Source organism: Dermacentor albipictus, chromosome 6, assembly GCF_038994185.2.
Source record: "Dermacentor albipictus isolate Rhodes 1998 colony chromosome 6, USDA_Dalb.pri_finalv2, whole genome shotgun sequence".
Classification (NCBI taxonomy): domain Eukaryota; kingdom Metazoa; phylum Arthropoda; class Arachnida; order Ixodida; family Ixodidae; genus Dermacentor; species Dermacentor albipictus.
The window spans coordinates 67,482,997-67,499,700 of record NC_091826.1 but is presented as its reverse complement, the minus strand read 5'-3'; the positions used below and the strand labels follow the sequence as shown (position 1 = coordinate 67,499,700).

At 46.5% G+C, this 16,704-nt stretch overlaps 1 protein-coding gene across 3 annotated transcripts in view; it reads left to right on the top strand.

Annotated features, from left to right (window-relative positions):
• LOC139061146 (phospholipid-transporting ATPase ABCA3-like) overlaps window positions 1–16,704 on the top strand; it is a 131,574-nt gene that overhangs the window by 36,616 nt on the left and 78,254 nt on the right. For 2 of the 3 annotated variants that reach the window (XM_070540768.1, XM_070540767.1), the window contains exons 5-8: window positions 249–497; window positions 6,577–6,765; window positions 13,112–13,296; window positions 15,111–15,236. In XM_070540768.1, the coding sequence (XP_070396869.1) occupies window positions 249–497; window positions 6,577–6,765; window positions 13,112–13,296; window positions 15,111–15,236 (749 nt within the window). The remainder of the gene's footprint in view (window positions 1–248; window positions 498–6,576; window positions 6,766–13,111; window positions 13,297–15,110; window positions 15,237–16,704) is intronic. The other variant, XM_070540769.1, reaches the window with a different exon arrangement.

The window sequence follows — 16,704 nt, the reverse complement described above, 5'->3', positions numbered from 1 at the left end:
AAAAGTCTCTATTGTCTTTGCCGAGTCTGAACCCCGACCACCGACCGTCACAGACTTCTGACCAGCCCTGAAAATGACAGAATGAGACAAGGGAAGCTATCTGCTTTAAAAGGAACGTAATGACGTGCATATTGGAGCAAAAAGGTAAAAAAAAACGCTATGCAAAGAACACAATTCGTCGACCAGTGGTTATCATTGCCTGTTTCTAAACTTTACGAACCCGTGCCGCGGCTCTTGCGAACTTGCAGGCATGAAGGAGATGCTCCGGCTGATGGGACTCAGCGACTGGGTCTACTGGTTGAGCCACTACCTGAGTGGCTTCTTCATGCACCTCATCACCGCCACCCTCATGATGCTCTTCGTGAGCGTGAAGAGGAACCATGAGGGTCGCGCGTTCATTCAGTTCAGTGATCCCATGCTGCTCTTCACCATCCTCATGTGCTTCTGCAGCAACTGCCAGATGCACGCCATACTACTGTCCATGTTCTTCAGCAGCTGTGAGTGCTTTGGCGTGTGCAATCCTTTGCACGTCGTTCGATGTGCCCGTTCTCGCCGTGCGGCTCGCACGTAAATTTTTTCCGGTCTCTAGTGCCAGTTCTGCGCGGTTTAGAAATCGGTGTTCGAGTTTGGACGTTGGTGCGAGTTCAAAAAGGGAACATTCATAAACGCCAAAGGCGGGAGTGGTTCACCTGCGTGAGTGCACACTTGATACTCTGAGCCACCGATGGCCAGAGAGGCGATACATGAGGGGCGTGGGATGTCGGCGGGCCTCAGCTCCACGCTGCGTAACTAAATGGGCACCGCAGGTGAAAAAAAGGAATAGCTCCGAGAAATGCCGTTATGAAGTAGAATTATATCGACGAAGGAAAAGGCAGATTCAGGAAAGACTTTGGAAGGTTGGACCTCTGTAGGAATAAAACTCGAGGTTCCTCGGCAGCTTTTTTTTGTTTTGTTTCAATAAATGACAGTGAAATAATCAAACTCTACCCAGGTACCTACAGTTTACACAGCTCAAAGTTTCTACAGATGTTTCCAAATGCGCCTTTTTTCAAGCGTCATTCAAGTACTAAATGGTAATGTCGTTCTTCTCAAGAGACACGATTTTTTAGCTGCGCGGCTGCGATCAAGGTGTTACGCGGGGAATAGCTGCTTCGAGCAGTAATTGATCGCTTATTTTATACCACGGAAGTGAGTGTTCCACTTACTTTAGTATTGAAAATCCGTAGTTTATTTTGTTCGTACGAGCCTCTGCTGTGCATCATTGGGTCTTACAAGACAACTGCCGTAGGTGCCACCTGCAGGGCGTTGACCCAAGTTTCTTCAGCCCTGTAAGCTCATGCGCAGTTAAACAAGCTTCATTCATTGCCATTCTCCTTGGCCGCACGACTGGCCTACAATGCGAACACTGCTGCGCACTTGAAATACTATAGCGTATGTGTTAGCATTGAACTTCGCGTGCACGCGTGAGCGGAGCGTAAAGCTTCTTTTTCACAAACTTGCTTCACGGGTGCCGCGCAGCTTGGACTGGGAAATATTTTTCTTAAAGTTTTTGCGCTTTGCAGTCTCAGTATAGGCGATTCTGCAGCATCTAACAAATACATAGGGATATTCGGATGCCTAAGATAAATTTCACAACAGAGAATCAGTCACAGAGCACCTGTGTTAACAGACAGGGGCGTAGCCAGGGGGGGGGCTTATGGGGCTTCAGCCCCCCCCGAAATTTTTTCGTGCTGTCCATGCACCGCCGACCAAAGCGACCCCCGGCGACGGAAATCACCCTGAATTTTGTCTAGAATGTCTTTTCGACGCTCGAAAAGACATTTAACCGCGAAGATTGCAAACTCGGGCTGGATTTCGTGGCAACGCCCATACACCGGGAGTCACATAACGCCATGCAGTCCCATCCGAGCACAAAGTTTCAAGGGCGCTTTGATGGTGAGCGGGCTCGCCGCGGCATCTCACTGAGGCCACGGAATCTATGGAGCGCATGGATATCAATTGTGAAAATTTATGGGTATAAATCTCATAAGCTCTTGATGTGAAAGGTGCATTGACATTTCCAAAGTTGTGCTTTAGATTTTCAATTGCGAAATTTTGTGGGTATAATGTTGTTATAAACATTTGACGCCAAAGGTCTATTGACTTTTCTAAAGTCTTACATCGGAACATACAACGAGACAAGCCATATCAACACACTAGCAGACGAGTTGACAAAGCAGGCAGCGAGGTCCAATGAGCCGAAGCGTTGGGGTGGTTCATTTGTGCCGTCATGTCACATAAAAAAAAATATCAACATTTTTTTTTAACCTACGCCAGAACATCCATGTCAAGACACTAAAGCCAGCCAAAGTAACTACGTTCTTATTTATTTTTTCTACTTTGAATTTTATTCGCGAGGACACATTGAGCCTCTTCAATTTTTTTTGTTCTCGCTACCCTACCCGCGGGCTGCCAGAGCCAGCCAGAGCGCATACGTTTTTCTCGTATGGCCCCGACCACCGTGCGGTGCACTTCGGCGCGCGTTCGGTTTGCTCTGGCCGAGTGGATTTTGACCTGACAGAGTTTTGGACGCTTTCTGGCTAGCAGACGAGAAAAAAATGGTCGCTCGCCGCCATTACTGTAGGGACTCGAAGGATTGCACCGCATTCCTTGAGCGGAACCTTTCCGGAAAGTCTTGTTTTGCCGCTGTAGGATACTGAGCAGTATGCGCATGGTTCTCAGTGGACGAAGCGTACGTCTCATGTTTTCTTCGGTATTCCTTCCGTAGCCCCATTAGGTGCTCGAAGTAGGCATTCGATTCTGGCCAACATACTTTCCTATGCGTTTTTTTTTTCCATTTCGGTGCCTCCGCCTCACAGAAAAGAAAATACATTGTTGCGGCGCAGCGAATTGTCGCATGGTGAAAGTTCGATTTTGATCATTCTTTTGCGGAAAGTAATGGGCGACGGGACGCTTCAGTTGCCGGATACGTTTATTGTATTATTGCGAAAGTAATTATATGGACACTCCAGGCGCATTCCTGCCGTCGCCGTCGCCCTCATGTTTCGTATAAAGTCCAAGGGTGATAACATCGTGACCACGCGCTGCATGCTGTATGTGCGAGTGAAAGCGTAGGAGGGGAGGTGGAATGGTTGAGCCGACGATGGTGGCTCAGTCTTGTGTGCGCAAAGGAGAAAAGCGGGGAGCAAGCGCGCCGCCTTCCGTCGCGCGCAATACATCGGGGGGAGTGGATGGAATGGGGGCGGAATCTAGGATTCTGTGAATCGATGATTGTGCAACATGTTTATTTGCCTTGTTTGATGCATTATATACAGTTACTTCTTCTTACATACATAGACTCATTGGAGACTTATACGTATACTTAAATATCTTGTTGCGAGGTTTTGTGTATACATGCAGTGAACTTTGTTTCCAGTGATACTTTTTTCTCCTTTATCAGGCCGTATTTTCACATTTGTATATCCCATTGTATCTTTGCATTTCTAATGAACGAGGGCGAGTCAAATTAAAGTGAGCCTACCCTAACCGCGCAATAATGGTTCGGTTCATTATCTGCGAGGCATGCGCGTAGGAGAACGGCATGTCTCTTTTACAAAAGTGACAAGCAGGTGTGAAGATAAATGTTCGTTAATGCTCTCACACACTGGGTTGAATATGGTTGCATCACATAATGGACACTTCAAAAGTTTAACAGCTCGGTGTCGCGAAATTTTTGACAGCTGAAGGTGTTTCCAACACAGAAATTAATCACCATATGACTGCCGTGTACATTGAACACTTCATTTCATTGACCACTGCGAAGCGTTGGAGCAAACGGTTCAAAGGACGTTGCAAAGGCATTCCAAGACCGGGCCAAAACCATCGTGCAATCACCCCCCCCTCCCCCCCAATTTCAAAGGTTCATGAGCTGCTGAAACAAGAACGGAAGATAAGCATCGATGAACTGGCAGACCCTCTGAATATCAGTCACGGTTCGGTTCACGCCATAATTCATGAGCTTCTCGGTTATCGGCTCTTTGGTGCGCAATGGATCCCCAAGATTTTGACCCATTGCGAGAAGACGGAGAAGTTTCGCGCTGCCTTGATTCATCTGATCGGTTATCACAATGAGGATGACGACTTCTTGTTTGCAACTGTGATCGGGGACGAACCTTGGTGCCACTACTACGAGCCTGAAACTCGACGGCAAAGCTTACAGTGGAAACATTCGAATTTACCACGCCCAAAGAACGTAAAGGCCATCATTTGCGCTGGAAAAGTGTTGTTAACTTTTTTTTTCGATCGACCGGGTCCATTACTGATAGAATTTGCTAAATCTTGAGAGGCTATCAATTGTTCCCGATATTGTAAAACGCCAGAGCGGCAGCGTGTCGCAATCAAGAACGAACAAAGTGGAAAATTGACGAATGGGGTCATCTTGTTCCACGACAATGCCTGTCCCCACGTCGCTTGTGTGGTTAATACAAAACTGACGAAGTTCAAGTGGGAAACGCTGCAACATCCGCCATACAGCTCAGACCTGTCACCTTGTGACTTCTACATTTTGGGGCAACCGAAAAATCAGCTAAAGGGAACCAGATACAGACTTTTTGAAGCAGCAACCCAAGGAGTTTTATAAGACGGGAATCACGCGACTCGTTAGTCAATAGGACAAATGTCTAAATTCTCATGAAGACTACTTTTAAGTAAAGTACCCCGTTGTTGGCTCATTCATTTGACTTGCCCTCATATATCTTGCAGAACTCCTGCTTTTTATACGTGCTCTCTGTCGCGACTATAACTTCGGTGCAATTACTCACGATACACGACAAGGGACAGCTACTCCTGCGTAATACATTGGAACAAACGACAGCGTCATTGAGATTTTTCACTGGCCATTGCATATATACAAGAATGTAAGCACGGTTCTTGAATGACAAAGTTTCATTAACATATTTGTCCTCAACTTGTTCAGTTCATTGCTTTAATTTTTCATATCAGCGGCATGCACTGCTTTCCTGGTTTCGAACTGATATAGTTCTAAAGTTCGTGTGATATTTTCTTTACTTAATAAATAGACAAAAAGCATGGAAGCATTGATGTCAGTTATGTCGGGCACAATTTTTGGCACATACGAGTATAATATTTTATGAAGAAATAGATATATTACTTGTATTTACAGTGCGTAGCTTTCAAGAATTCGTTTGCAGCATGTTTGGCAATGACAATGCAGTTATTATTCATGTATTTGATCCCTCGATAAATTGTTTAAGAGGAAGCTTTAGCTCGGGCCAAATCCGACGCGGCCTCTTCAAATACTTGTAAACGCAGAAACGCTTTTCTGAGATAATCCTGCTAATCGCTTTTATTGAAATTAGTTGCATTTGAGAGAGAAAGTTAAATCCTAGTGTCTCTTGGAAACAGAACTTCGATTTAGGGCCTGGATTTTGTTTAAAATATTTTGAAAAATTCGAAAGCTTGAAAAAATAGAAGCACGACGTTTACAAACTAATAGCTATGCATGAAGAACAGATATCGTGGTTCTGTAAACGGCATTTATTTTAACAGTCAAAGCGGACAAGTTTGCTGTGTCAATTTGTATCTTACGTGAATTGGTTACGTTGTGTACAAGGGTTCTGCAAAAGCCGTTATTTCCGCAATACTAAATTTTTTTGAGATTCATGTGTAGCATATCTATTTTGTCCGCTGTAGATGTACTATTAGATGCAATTCACAGAATTGTGATATCATTTTTCATTGTTGAGTCCCGGAGTTTTAAACTTGATAGTTTCGTTTTCTGAAAATTTTCAGTTTTGGCCAAATTTGAACAAATAAGTGACCACCTAAATGAAAAATTCTAAACTAGTAGTCACTAGAAGTAAACTTTTTCTTTTAAATGCAACTAACCTCCTCAAATTTGGTGATGTGGTTGCAGGGAAAAACGAATTCCTCTTCTACATGTACTTAAATAGGAGCACCCGAGCTATATATATATATATATATATATATATATATATATATCTATATATATATATATATATATATATATATATATATGTATATATATATATATATATATATATACGCAGGAAAGAGACGACGAATTTTTTGGAAGACTTCTTTTTACTTAACGTTTTCGGCTGGTGGACCAGCCTTCGTCAGAGTACATATATATATATATATATATATATAGTATAGTATATATATAGTATATAGTATATATATGTATATATATATGTATATATGTATGTATATGTATGTATGTATATATATATATATATATATATATATATATATATATATATATATATATATATATATATATATATATATATATATATATATATATATATGTTGGGCCAGTGGCGTAGCCCCCCCCGAACAAAATTTCTGGCTACGCCACTGTTAACAGATCATAATGGCGGCGCCGCGGCATGTGCTAGAATTGTCTCTATTTGCAGCGCGTTTATCTAGGCGTATGAGTTAGTAAATTATTCTGATCCAGCATAACAGAAAAACGTATGAGTCAACAAAACCAAATAAAAGGTAGTGGAGGTAGATCGGGCCTCCATCAACGCCCGCTCTCCTGCAATCCAGCCCAGTACGCCGTCGCTGGTGCCATGATCTACTGGACCTTCAGCTGCGTGATGCCGTTCCTGGCGCTGGAGCAAGGCGACGGCCAAGGCTACTACTACATCCAGCGCGACCACAAGCTTTACACGTCCATATTTCCCGGGATGAGTCTTCACTGGAGCTTCCGAGTCATGGAACGGTTCGAGAAGTTCGGTACGACGCCGCAAGGAGGCACGATCGAGCCCTCCAGAGGGTGTTGGGTCGCACTGCGAATTCCGGGGTTTTAAGTGCGCGAAACAACGATTTGATTTTGAAGCTGATCGTAGTAGGAGACTCCGGATGAATTTTGAACACTACGGGAAGGGGGGGGGGGGGGACGTTCTGGGAACCAAACCACGGGACACGGACGTTTTTTTTTTTGCATTTCGTCCCCATCGAAATGCGGCCGCCGTCGCCGGTATTTGATCCCGCGACCTCGTGCTTAGCAGCGCAACACCATAGTCACCAAGCCACCGCGGTATGTTTGGATCGCGCTGTAGGCTTACGTACGGGGTGACAATTTCGAAGTTTTCTTGTATTTAAAAAAGAATCGCCTATTGCAGATTGCATAATTCGAGACTTTGTGCTGGAATATTATACTGAGAGGTGGACATCACATGCATGAGAAATCGAAATACCTATTCAATTAATTCTAAAATTTCGCTCGTTAGGTTTTTCCAATATTGCAATTTACGAATTGTAGCCTGTTACCTTGCAAGATTTATCCATTTGGAATGAATTTCCAGAATGGCATAAGTTTGGAAATATGCGCCAGCAAGCTCGCCGCCAGAATGCACTGTTTCACCTAATTTTTTTATCACAACAGTCTTTTATGTATTGAAACACAAAAGTAACTGGAACGCCCATGTCTTTCATCCCAAATTTTGAGAAATAATAGGTAGAAACTTGTGTCGTCCTAGATATTCACTTCAACTAGATACGCCTTGCAACCTCACCGGATATAATTCATAAATTGCAATATGTGCCGTAAAAGAATGAATTTGAATGTTAGATTGGTGAATGTTTGTTAATTAATTCAATATGCGTTTCGATTTCTTGTGCTATAGTGATGTCCGCCTCTTCGAAGAGTTCAGCTTGAGGAGAAGGATGATTCTATCTGCCACAGGCGAAGTTTAAATATTTTGAAGAGCTTCAAAGTTATCACCCCGTAGAGCGGTGCTGAGGGCTGAAGTCAGCGCCTGAGTTGACGTTTCCACAACCTAAGGAAATCTCGTGCATTTGCAAGTGAAAACACTATATGCACGTATATCAATAACGAGGACGCGGGTTCGATTCTCCGCCGCTGTGGCTACATTATGATGTCGGCGCAATGCAGGAATGCGCGTGTACCAGTGCTTTGGGTGCACGTAAAAAAAGGAAAAAAAGCAGGTGGTCAAAATTATACCGGAGACCCGCCACTAGGAGGTGTCTTGTAACACAATACGTGATTTCTGGACATTAAGCCTTAACCTAACCTAACAAGTATTCTCGGGTCAACAGGTACGCTCAAAAAGGTCAGGTTTTACGTGAAAGTAGTCCTAAATTGTCGTTCGCTCTGATTGCTACGACCTGTGCCCCAACACTATGTTCAAGAAATACAGATTTTCGGTCGCCTTATGAAAAGTGTGAAAAATGTCTGACGTCACTATTCCTGAAGCTAAGCTCTTACATTATCTCCGACCCCCCCCCCCTGCCCCACCTCCCTGCCCCTTTACAAAAATAAATGTTAACTAAATATTAAACTTTGCTTGGAGACGATGGTATATACGAATACATATTGAGTAGTACCAAGAGAATTTGAGGTTTGTGGTTAAAATGTTGCGATAGCAAATTACTAGACTGCTATACACCAGAACACCGTGAATTCAAAGGGCGCCGCCATATTGATGAGCGCCGGTCGCGCCATCTATCCCAAGCGCCGCGAAGTAGCAGGCCTGGGCTGCCACGCCGGGAGATGCGACCCGGCGCGAAAGCGAAACTTGGGCTTCTTAGCTGGGCGGAAGGCGTGTTTCGCGTTTTTTCTAACCTGTCATTTTCGCTGTCTGGATTCAATCAAACTTCAAGACCTCGTGCAAGTCCACAATGGACACACTGAGTGCTGTGCAGACTGCAGAAGCGAATACATCGGGTAGGTACGCTATTATGTTTGTACAAACCGCGCGCTATATGCTAGAACACCTGTGAGCTTTTTGGCACGTAACCTGTGAAGGAATTTACAGCACTGTGTTGGTGCCATATATTATTAAAGCACGCAGAACACTGTCATCTGCACTTTCAGTTTGGTCTTGTTTGTAATGGTCTGTACTGGGTTGGCCGCGCTTGGCAACCAATTGGCGAGGTCGTTTGACTGCCTGGTTAGCAGACGCCTGCCCTTCACCAGCTGCACACTGAAAACAAAATAGATGTTATAGTAAGAAGGGCTGTAGTTCTTTCCCATGCCATCACTTTTGCGAAGATTTAAAGTCCTCTCAAAATGAAATAGAAAATACACCAGGCCAATTGTATCGTGCAACCACTTAAGATATAACATTCAGAACAAAAGCCTACAGCACTCGAACAAGCAGCATATGATGCTAAACCTGCACTCATTGGAAAATGAGGTACTACAGTAGTTATAATGTTCAACTACATGTGCAATCAAAGCCCGTATAACAGGGCGAGCATGACAGATGCAGGTGTTGTACAGTTGCACAAACCATGACAGGGCACGTAAAATTAGCATCCCTACTTAAAGCTGCATCATCAGGAACCCTTTGGTACAAGACAACTACCGCACCTGCATTCCAAGAAATTAGCCCCACCAACTGCAGCTACCTGGTACCAGACCTGTTTCGCTTGTGCGAGGCCATCGGATTGTTGACGCTCCCTTAGAAAAGAAAACAGTAAAAAAAAACTAGTGAGAACGATCGAAATTTTGTTACAAAATACAAGAATAATTAAGCACCTTATTTTCCTCGCCATATGAACGGAAATATTTTGCGCTTTGCCCCGCATAACAGCCCGCACGCAGTTTAGAGCTCAGGAGGCTCAAATGAATCCGTTACGAATGACACCTGCAACACCAGCTCGTAAAGGTAGGTGCGCTGCAAGAACACCTTCGGCGACGAGTAGTCGTCGTTTACGTTTTTGTGGACGCATGCTACGTGACGAGCAGACTTCGGTTTACTTTCATTAGCAATAACGCTCACCAGCAAGGCCTACAACTTGTCGTTCACGCTTAATGTTAATTCCGTGCACCAGCTGCAAGTATCGCTAACCGCAAACTCAACTGTTCCGCTTAACCGTCGGGAGCTCTGCCTGAATGAAAACACGAAAAGGCTTGCCTTTTTGTTGTAGCCAAGGCGAAGCACCGGCGCGGGATTCTGCTCTGTAGGCTTGTTGCCCAGAAAGTGCTCGGAGCAAACCTGCGTATTACGTCAGTAGGGCGCAAAGTTGAACGTGGCACCAAAATATACACAGATCGAATACTCACTCGTGCATTTTCACTGGGTTGGTAGTTCTTCCTATTCACTGCAGCTATCCACCGGTGGCGCAGCTTGGCATTCTTCGTTGCGGATGGAAATCGGCGCAGGCTGAAAACACCGCACCGGCACGATTCCCTACGTGTGTGGTGCTCTTCGCAAACAGCGCTAAGCAACCTGGTCCTTTTCCGCTGGTTGTTTTGGCATCCAAACACGACGCAATGATGCCCAGATGACTTCTTCTACTTTGGATCCGTGTGAACGGGCACATTTCCGCACTTTGGAGCCCTAGAGCTGGCGCTTGCCATGTCTACTGGTCGCCGGCGAACACACTTTGGCAGCCCAGTGCAAAATAGCGCCGGTCGACCGGGCAACCCGGGTGCGAGAGTATGCGTTCGGTTAGTCTGGGTGCGAGACTAGCGTGTTCTGGTCTATATGAAGTAAGTATAGTAGTTTTATCGGTCGTATAAATTTGGTAACATTCGCTTACTTACTAAATTAAGCACGGTGTCAGTGTGCACAGGCAAACATAAACCCATCTAACTCGATGGCCGCGAACACTCGTTAAAACGTTGGCGTGAGGAAGCGCGGCAGCAGCAGCGAGCGAAGTGACCTTCGTGCTGTCTGTAGATTCAACGCAAACTCGGCGGTGAGAACACAGCACGTACAAAGGTATGATCCGTCTGCATATCGCTTTCAAAATAGAGAGTGCGTGGCCACGCAAAGCACGCAATTGCTCCCGTAGTAGAACGCCCCCCCCCCCTCCCCCGCCTACTCCCTCCTGCACTGGCTCCCCGCTGTCCTTCCTTGCGCGCGCAGCGATTGCCCCGCGATGGTCAGTTCCCCTTGCGCGCGGTCGCGAAATATGCAGTTGCTGCCGGAGAACAAGGCCCCCCCCCCCCTCCTTCCCATTCCCCAACGGTATTTCTCACGACGGAAGACGGCACGTTTTCTCTCAGATTGAGCCCCGATCGTCAGCTGCAGTCACGCGCTTTCACTCGCGCATAAGCATACTGCGGGCGGCGACGCTGTTATCGCACTTGAACTTTACACGGAACATCACGGCGACGCCGATGCCGACGGCAACTATGTGCCTGGAGTGTCCATGTAATTGCTATCGCAAAAAGAAATTCAAGAGGGACAAGGCAAGGAGCGTAGGCTAGTTTTAAGCGAAAACCCGCTGGAACTTGGTAACCACGCGGGGATAGAAGGCGACGCGATATGGCAGGTTTAAGCGCGATCGAATGCGTTCTTTACTGGTAGATATTGGCGCTCTTTGACCATACCTGGATCTTGCGCCAATAATATCTAATTATCGATCAAATAAACCTATTGGCAGGTAGTTAACGCTTTGCAGCTTCAAATTCAAATTGCGTGCCTTTCTTTCTTCATTAAGAATGTTCTAAAAAATGAATACTTTTGCTCGGCAAAGAGCGGCGCAGGAGAAGCCCTGAAGCCATTATCCGGGCATTCAAACGAGAACATCCGGGCAAGTTGCGAGAACAAAACGAGATCCGGGCAACCAGTCAAAACTTAAGGAAATGCGGGCTCTTGCCCCCAACTCTTTGTACAGGACCGCATTACATACGGCAGTTACTGCCTGAAGAAGCTGCAAGAAATGTTGCTTTTGAGTTCTTGCTGTTGTTCATTCACAACCTCACTCAAGCTGTAACGCTGAAGTTTTATTTGTAATTTCCAACAGCGACGTTCAAAAAGTAAGAAACAGGGCGCCACACATGCAATTGTCATCTTTTGGCGCTGAGACAGGGTTGTCTGTGCTCCTTCGAAGTCTAGCGGTCCGGGAGTTCCGCGGGGCAGGTTTGGCATAGCCTCGAGAGATGGCGCCACGCAGGCGCTTTTCCTTTAGCGCAGAAGTACGCTCTGTCTCCCTGGCGTCTTTCGGTGGCTGTCTTACCGACTTCAGCCGGTTATCTTCTAGCTGGGCAGTGTCCATATGGACCAGTGCACAGCATGGCGTGATGTGGTGTGGTGGGGCGTGCCGTTGCGAACATGCATTACACCCATTTTAATATTGTGGCTTCTACCACCGGCAACTACCTGCTTTGCCAGCTGCCATTGTCATGCTTTCATCTACTCTCAATTACGGGAGAGCCAGCAATTTTTTTAGACCTGCTTGTTTCGACCCAAGTTCGCTATGTGCTTTACAGTTGTAAGGCAGACAGTAGAGATTTCGGCTGGAACCACAAAAGTGCCATCATCTGTAACTCGCACGGCGGGAAAAGGTGCGAGATCACAATGTACACAATTGTGTATGTAGCATCTGAAAGGTTACCCCTTTAGACGCTGCGTTCTACCTACAGAGCAAAAATACTACTCAAGACCATTTCAATTTGTCGGGTGATGCTTCACCAACCACTGCAGACCGCATCGGTTTGCACTATCGGCTTGTCCGGCCCATCGTGCAAGGCATCAACCAGCATCCACAAAAGGGTGAGATTTTTCGGGCATAATTAAGCTTCGCCTTAGAAGGTTATCGCCGTGGTGTGGTAGCCAACCGAAGGCGGAGGGTAGAAGCTTGTATCATGCAGGCCCACATCTAGAATTCGGCAAAAGGATGCCCTGCGACAATACCATTACCTATCTTTCTTATAGGTAGCTGGTGCCTTACAAACTTGAGAAGCCAATCATTTCTTCGTATACCACGCTTAAATGCCCGCAGTGACATGTAACAGTCGCGTGCAATATGAGCTGTAACACTGTGCTCGAGGTCGAAGGCGCGCCAAGACTAAGCGGTGGCGCCGACACAGGAAAGAATTGGCTTCATAAATACCAGTAATCGGAATGGGGTTTAGTTTCGCGATTTTCGTTTGACGGCGGCGTCGTGCAATCCGGGTCGCCTTCAACCACGGGCACCGTGTCGCAGCTCATATTGCGCGCGACTGTACATGTATACATAAAGTGAACGCCGGGTTCGCAGTCGCAATAGCTGCACAGCAATCGAGCTCTGGCGAGCGCTCATGTGGCGTTTTGCGTGTGCGTATAAAAAGGAACCTTTATTTTTTTGTGACGAGAACGCGGCCTCGTCCCTCTCTACGTAGTCCCAAACGGTGCGAACTGGGGCAACTTCTACGACCGAGCCGCCACTCCCGACAACATAACGCTGGCCGAGATCCTGTTCGTGGGCCTGCTCTGCGACTGCACCATCGTAGTCTTGGTGTGGTACCTGGACAACGTGCTGCCCATTGGACCGGGAATCACCAAGTCGTTCCTCTTCCCGTTCCACGTGAGCGGTATACTCATGTATATGTAAAGAGTTCTAACCCGAAGGCGGATCAGAGACCTAATCACTTTTCGAGTCGGTCTTTACTGCCGACTGATACCACGGTCAAATGCTGGAAAGTATATCTGCCTGTACAATTCACAAAGTGGCCATTTCATCTAGTTGCCTGTGGTATTTCCGTAACACAGTCGTGGCCGCAACACCGTGCGGTGGGTTGGCATGCCGATGCTTATTCAGCCTCGATATTCACACCGTTTCGCTCTTCTTAAAATACACATCACCGTTGCTTTTCGTCGTCCGTGGTGACACGACAGTCTTTCAACTTAGCGCCAATCTTCTCGAACGCCGACTAAACCAAATCAACGCAGTTCAGCAAGCCTCTGAATCCGGGAGGAATATTTTAAGTGATCAGCTCACAGTAAAGTTTGCAAAGTGTCGAAGGACATTGGCAATATGACGTAGCCGAGGATATAAATCCAGATGCGGCCCCGTACCACGAAGGAACTTCACTAAGGATCCGTAGCGAGAGTTAAGTCCGTAGTCAAATCCGTGTAGAATAACATCGCCCACATCCGCGTTAAAGGAATGGTTAAGTGGCCGCGTTAAAAGAATGGTTAAGTGGGTGTCCTACTTCCGCAGTCCTTGCCACAAGTAGCGCCGGCTGACACTCCCAGTATAGTTTCTCCTACGCTGGCACATACCTTGTACACATACACCAATACCCGAAGAAGTGGGCCGAGAACAGCCGGCGCCGCATAGCTAAACCGGCAGAGTGTCGAATGTGTAATATGCGGAAGATGTAGGTTCGAATCCAAATGCGCTTTTTCGTCCATTTTCATTCCCTTTTGTCAGTCCTACCTTTTTTTCTTTTTAAAGCAATTTTCGCTCTTACATTTCTTGGCTTTGTTGTCTATTGGCTAAATGTGGTTGTGCTTACCGAGAGTTCTAGGACACTCGGTTCCCGCTCTTTTCGTCAATGAAAAGGAACAGACTTCCCTCCGCTTGCGCCCGTGTATACAGTGTATTGTTGGAACCTCACCGATGGCACCGGCTGTTGGAGCCTCAGTGCTGACACCCGTTATTGCAATCGGACCACTGGCGCCCGTTGTTGCAAATGGGTCGCAAGCCCCAAGGGTAGCGTTGGCCTGGCGGCCTGGGGCACACTGGAAGCATCCGAAGGTCCCGGCAAAGCATGAGTCGACTGCTAACAGAACAACTTGTTTATTCTAGCATTGCAAAAGAGCGGCCGGTCAGCTCGACCGAAGTGGAGAGACGGGAGCGCACGTTACTCAACAGAAGAAATCGGAGCCTCTCTCCTGGCGTCCGGGGGCAGCTGCTCTTATACTCTTGGCGTCGCGGGCAAGAAGGAAGGTCACGGGACGACACCACGTGACAGCGAGGCACGGACGGACTGAGAGACATGTAGAGACGAGTGTAGTGACGCATCAGCCGGGCCGGCGCCGGTCAGACCTCCTCGCTTCACACTTGGGGAGCTCCTCTCCCCGGCTGCCCCGCTTTGACAAGCGTGGGCACACACACACACACGCACACACAAAGACACGTGGCACTGAACATGCCGGGACGCGCTCGGCGGGGATGCGTCGCGGCCGCTCCGAGCGGGCCAAAATGTCCGCCGCTTTGAACGAAGCCCCGGCGTGCGTTGCATCCGCGCAGGCTACACCGCGCGTCGTAGGCGAAACGTAACAGTATACAGTGTGAGGAAGCCGCGTGGCTAGCGCGCGGCACGAAACGACAATATCAATTTTTCATCGGCGACGCTCCGTGTGTTCTTTTTTTTTTACATTTGCCTATTGCAGCGGAGTTACTGGCTCCCGAACCTGGCGGTCGTCGAATGCGCGACCAAGCCCTCTAAAGACGCGCAAAACTTCGAGGACGAGCCGAGGGACCAACTGGCCGCCATCGTGATTTCCAATCTTTGCAAGGTGCGAGCGGATTTTGACAGAGGTGGCTGACAGTGCTCTTCTAGGCAACTGAAACGTCACTTCTGGACACTGACCCGAGAAACTTTGGCGTTATTGCGATCGCTCTCCCTCCGCAGCAACGAGGCGGGCTCGTCTCATTGGCTATTCTAAAGGAACAATCATTCTAAAGGACGTCTATTATAGCAATGGAGGAACAGCCTTGTCGGCCTTAAACTTGAGCACGTGGTAAAACGTGTGAATAATAATTAAGGAACTGCATGCAAGTTATCGAAACACAAAACGAATACGGTATGACTTATTCACATAGAGTATAGACAACCACGAGTCGGTAGACGGCCGCTTTTTATCCTTAATGCACCAACTTTCATTCAGTTGGGTTGCGTATAGTCGTCTGCTGGCTAAGGATATTGGAGTTGGCTTCGAGGTAAACTTTCTCTTAACCGCCAACTGCAGCATAAGTTGCCGTTGACTAAATTGGTTGTAAATGAGTAGTATGCACTACAGAAAAGAAATCATAGCACAGCTGCAGGGCTGGAAATTGTCTCTCTGTTTCTGTTAGTAGCCTTTAGCATCTGTGCAGACGACGCGTGCACCAGGTGGTTAGCGAACAAACGCCGCCTACAAGATTTTTTAAGTGGGAATTCACTGCGGCACTTAGCCACCGTCGTACCGAGGAGCCACGCATTCAGACTCTTGCGTCACTTTCAATTCAGTTCAACTTTATTTTTTCTTGATTACACTTTTAACGAGTGGTAAATGCTGTGTTTGTTTCAGTTTAGGTATCAAAAGCATCTACTTTGTGACGCATTCGTGACACATTCACTGGTTTCGTCTTTCAAACGTAAAGTGTTGCACGGAGGCCACTCTAGGTATGTCTGCTCTATCGTAAACTATAGCCATTTTACGCGTCCAGAATTTTCATTGGATTTGACCTTTGACTTCAACTTATAGGTCGCCTGAACACTTAAAGGTATCGCAATGCGCTCGCCGTAAGGAACCTTTAGCTCGGGAGCTCGTACATAAGTATACCGTAATAGTTAAATCGTTTTTATCGGTATCCATTTCACAGAATCGGATGACATTGGTTGCAATAAAAGAAAGTGTGACCATCTATTAATTGAAGGAAGCACATTTTTTATTTAGGCCGTCAATTTGTTTACGACTGTCGAAAATGGCAAAATTAAATATATCGCAAGTACCAAGTTCACAGCTGTGTATCTTAACATTATAATAATTCTGTAAACGGCACGTATGCATCTTAAGTGTTTAAAGTTCATGTATGTTAGGCAGGGCTTTCAAATATACCGCCAATTTGTGAGTACATTTTGCAGAACCCTCGTAAGCGTTGCAAAAATACAGATAAGCCGCAAACCTATAAATACCATTTGTCCGCTGTAGATGCTCAGAGGCAGTTTGCAGAACAACGATACCCGTTTTTGGTGCACATTAACGGATTTGTAAACGTTGC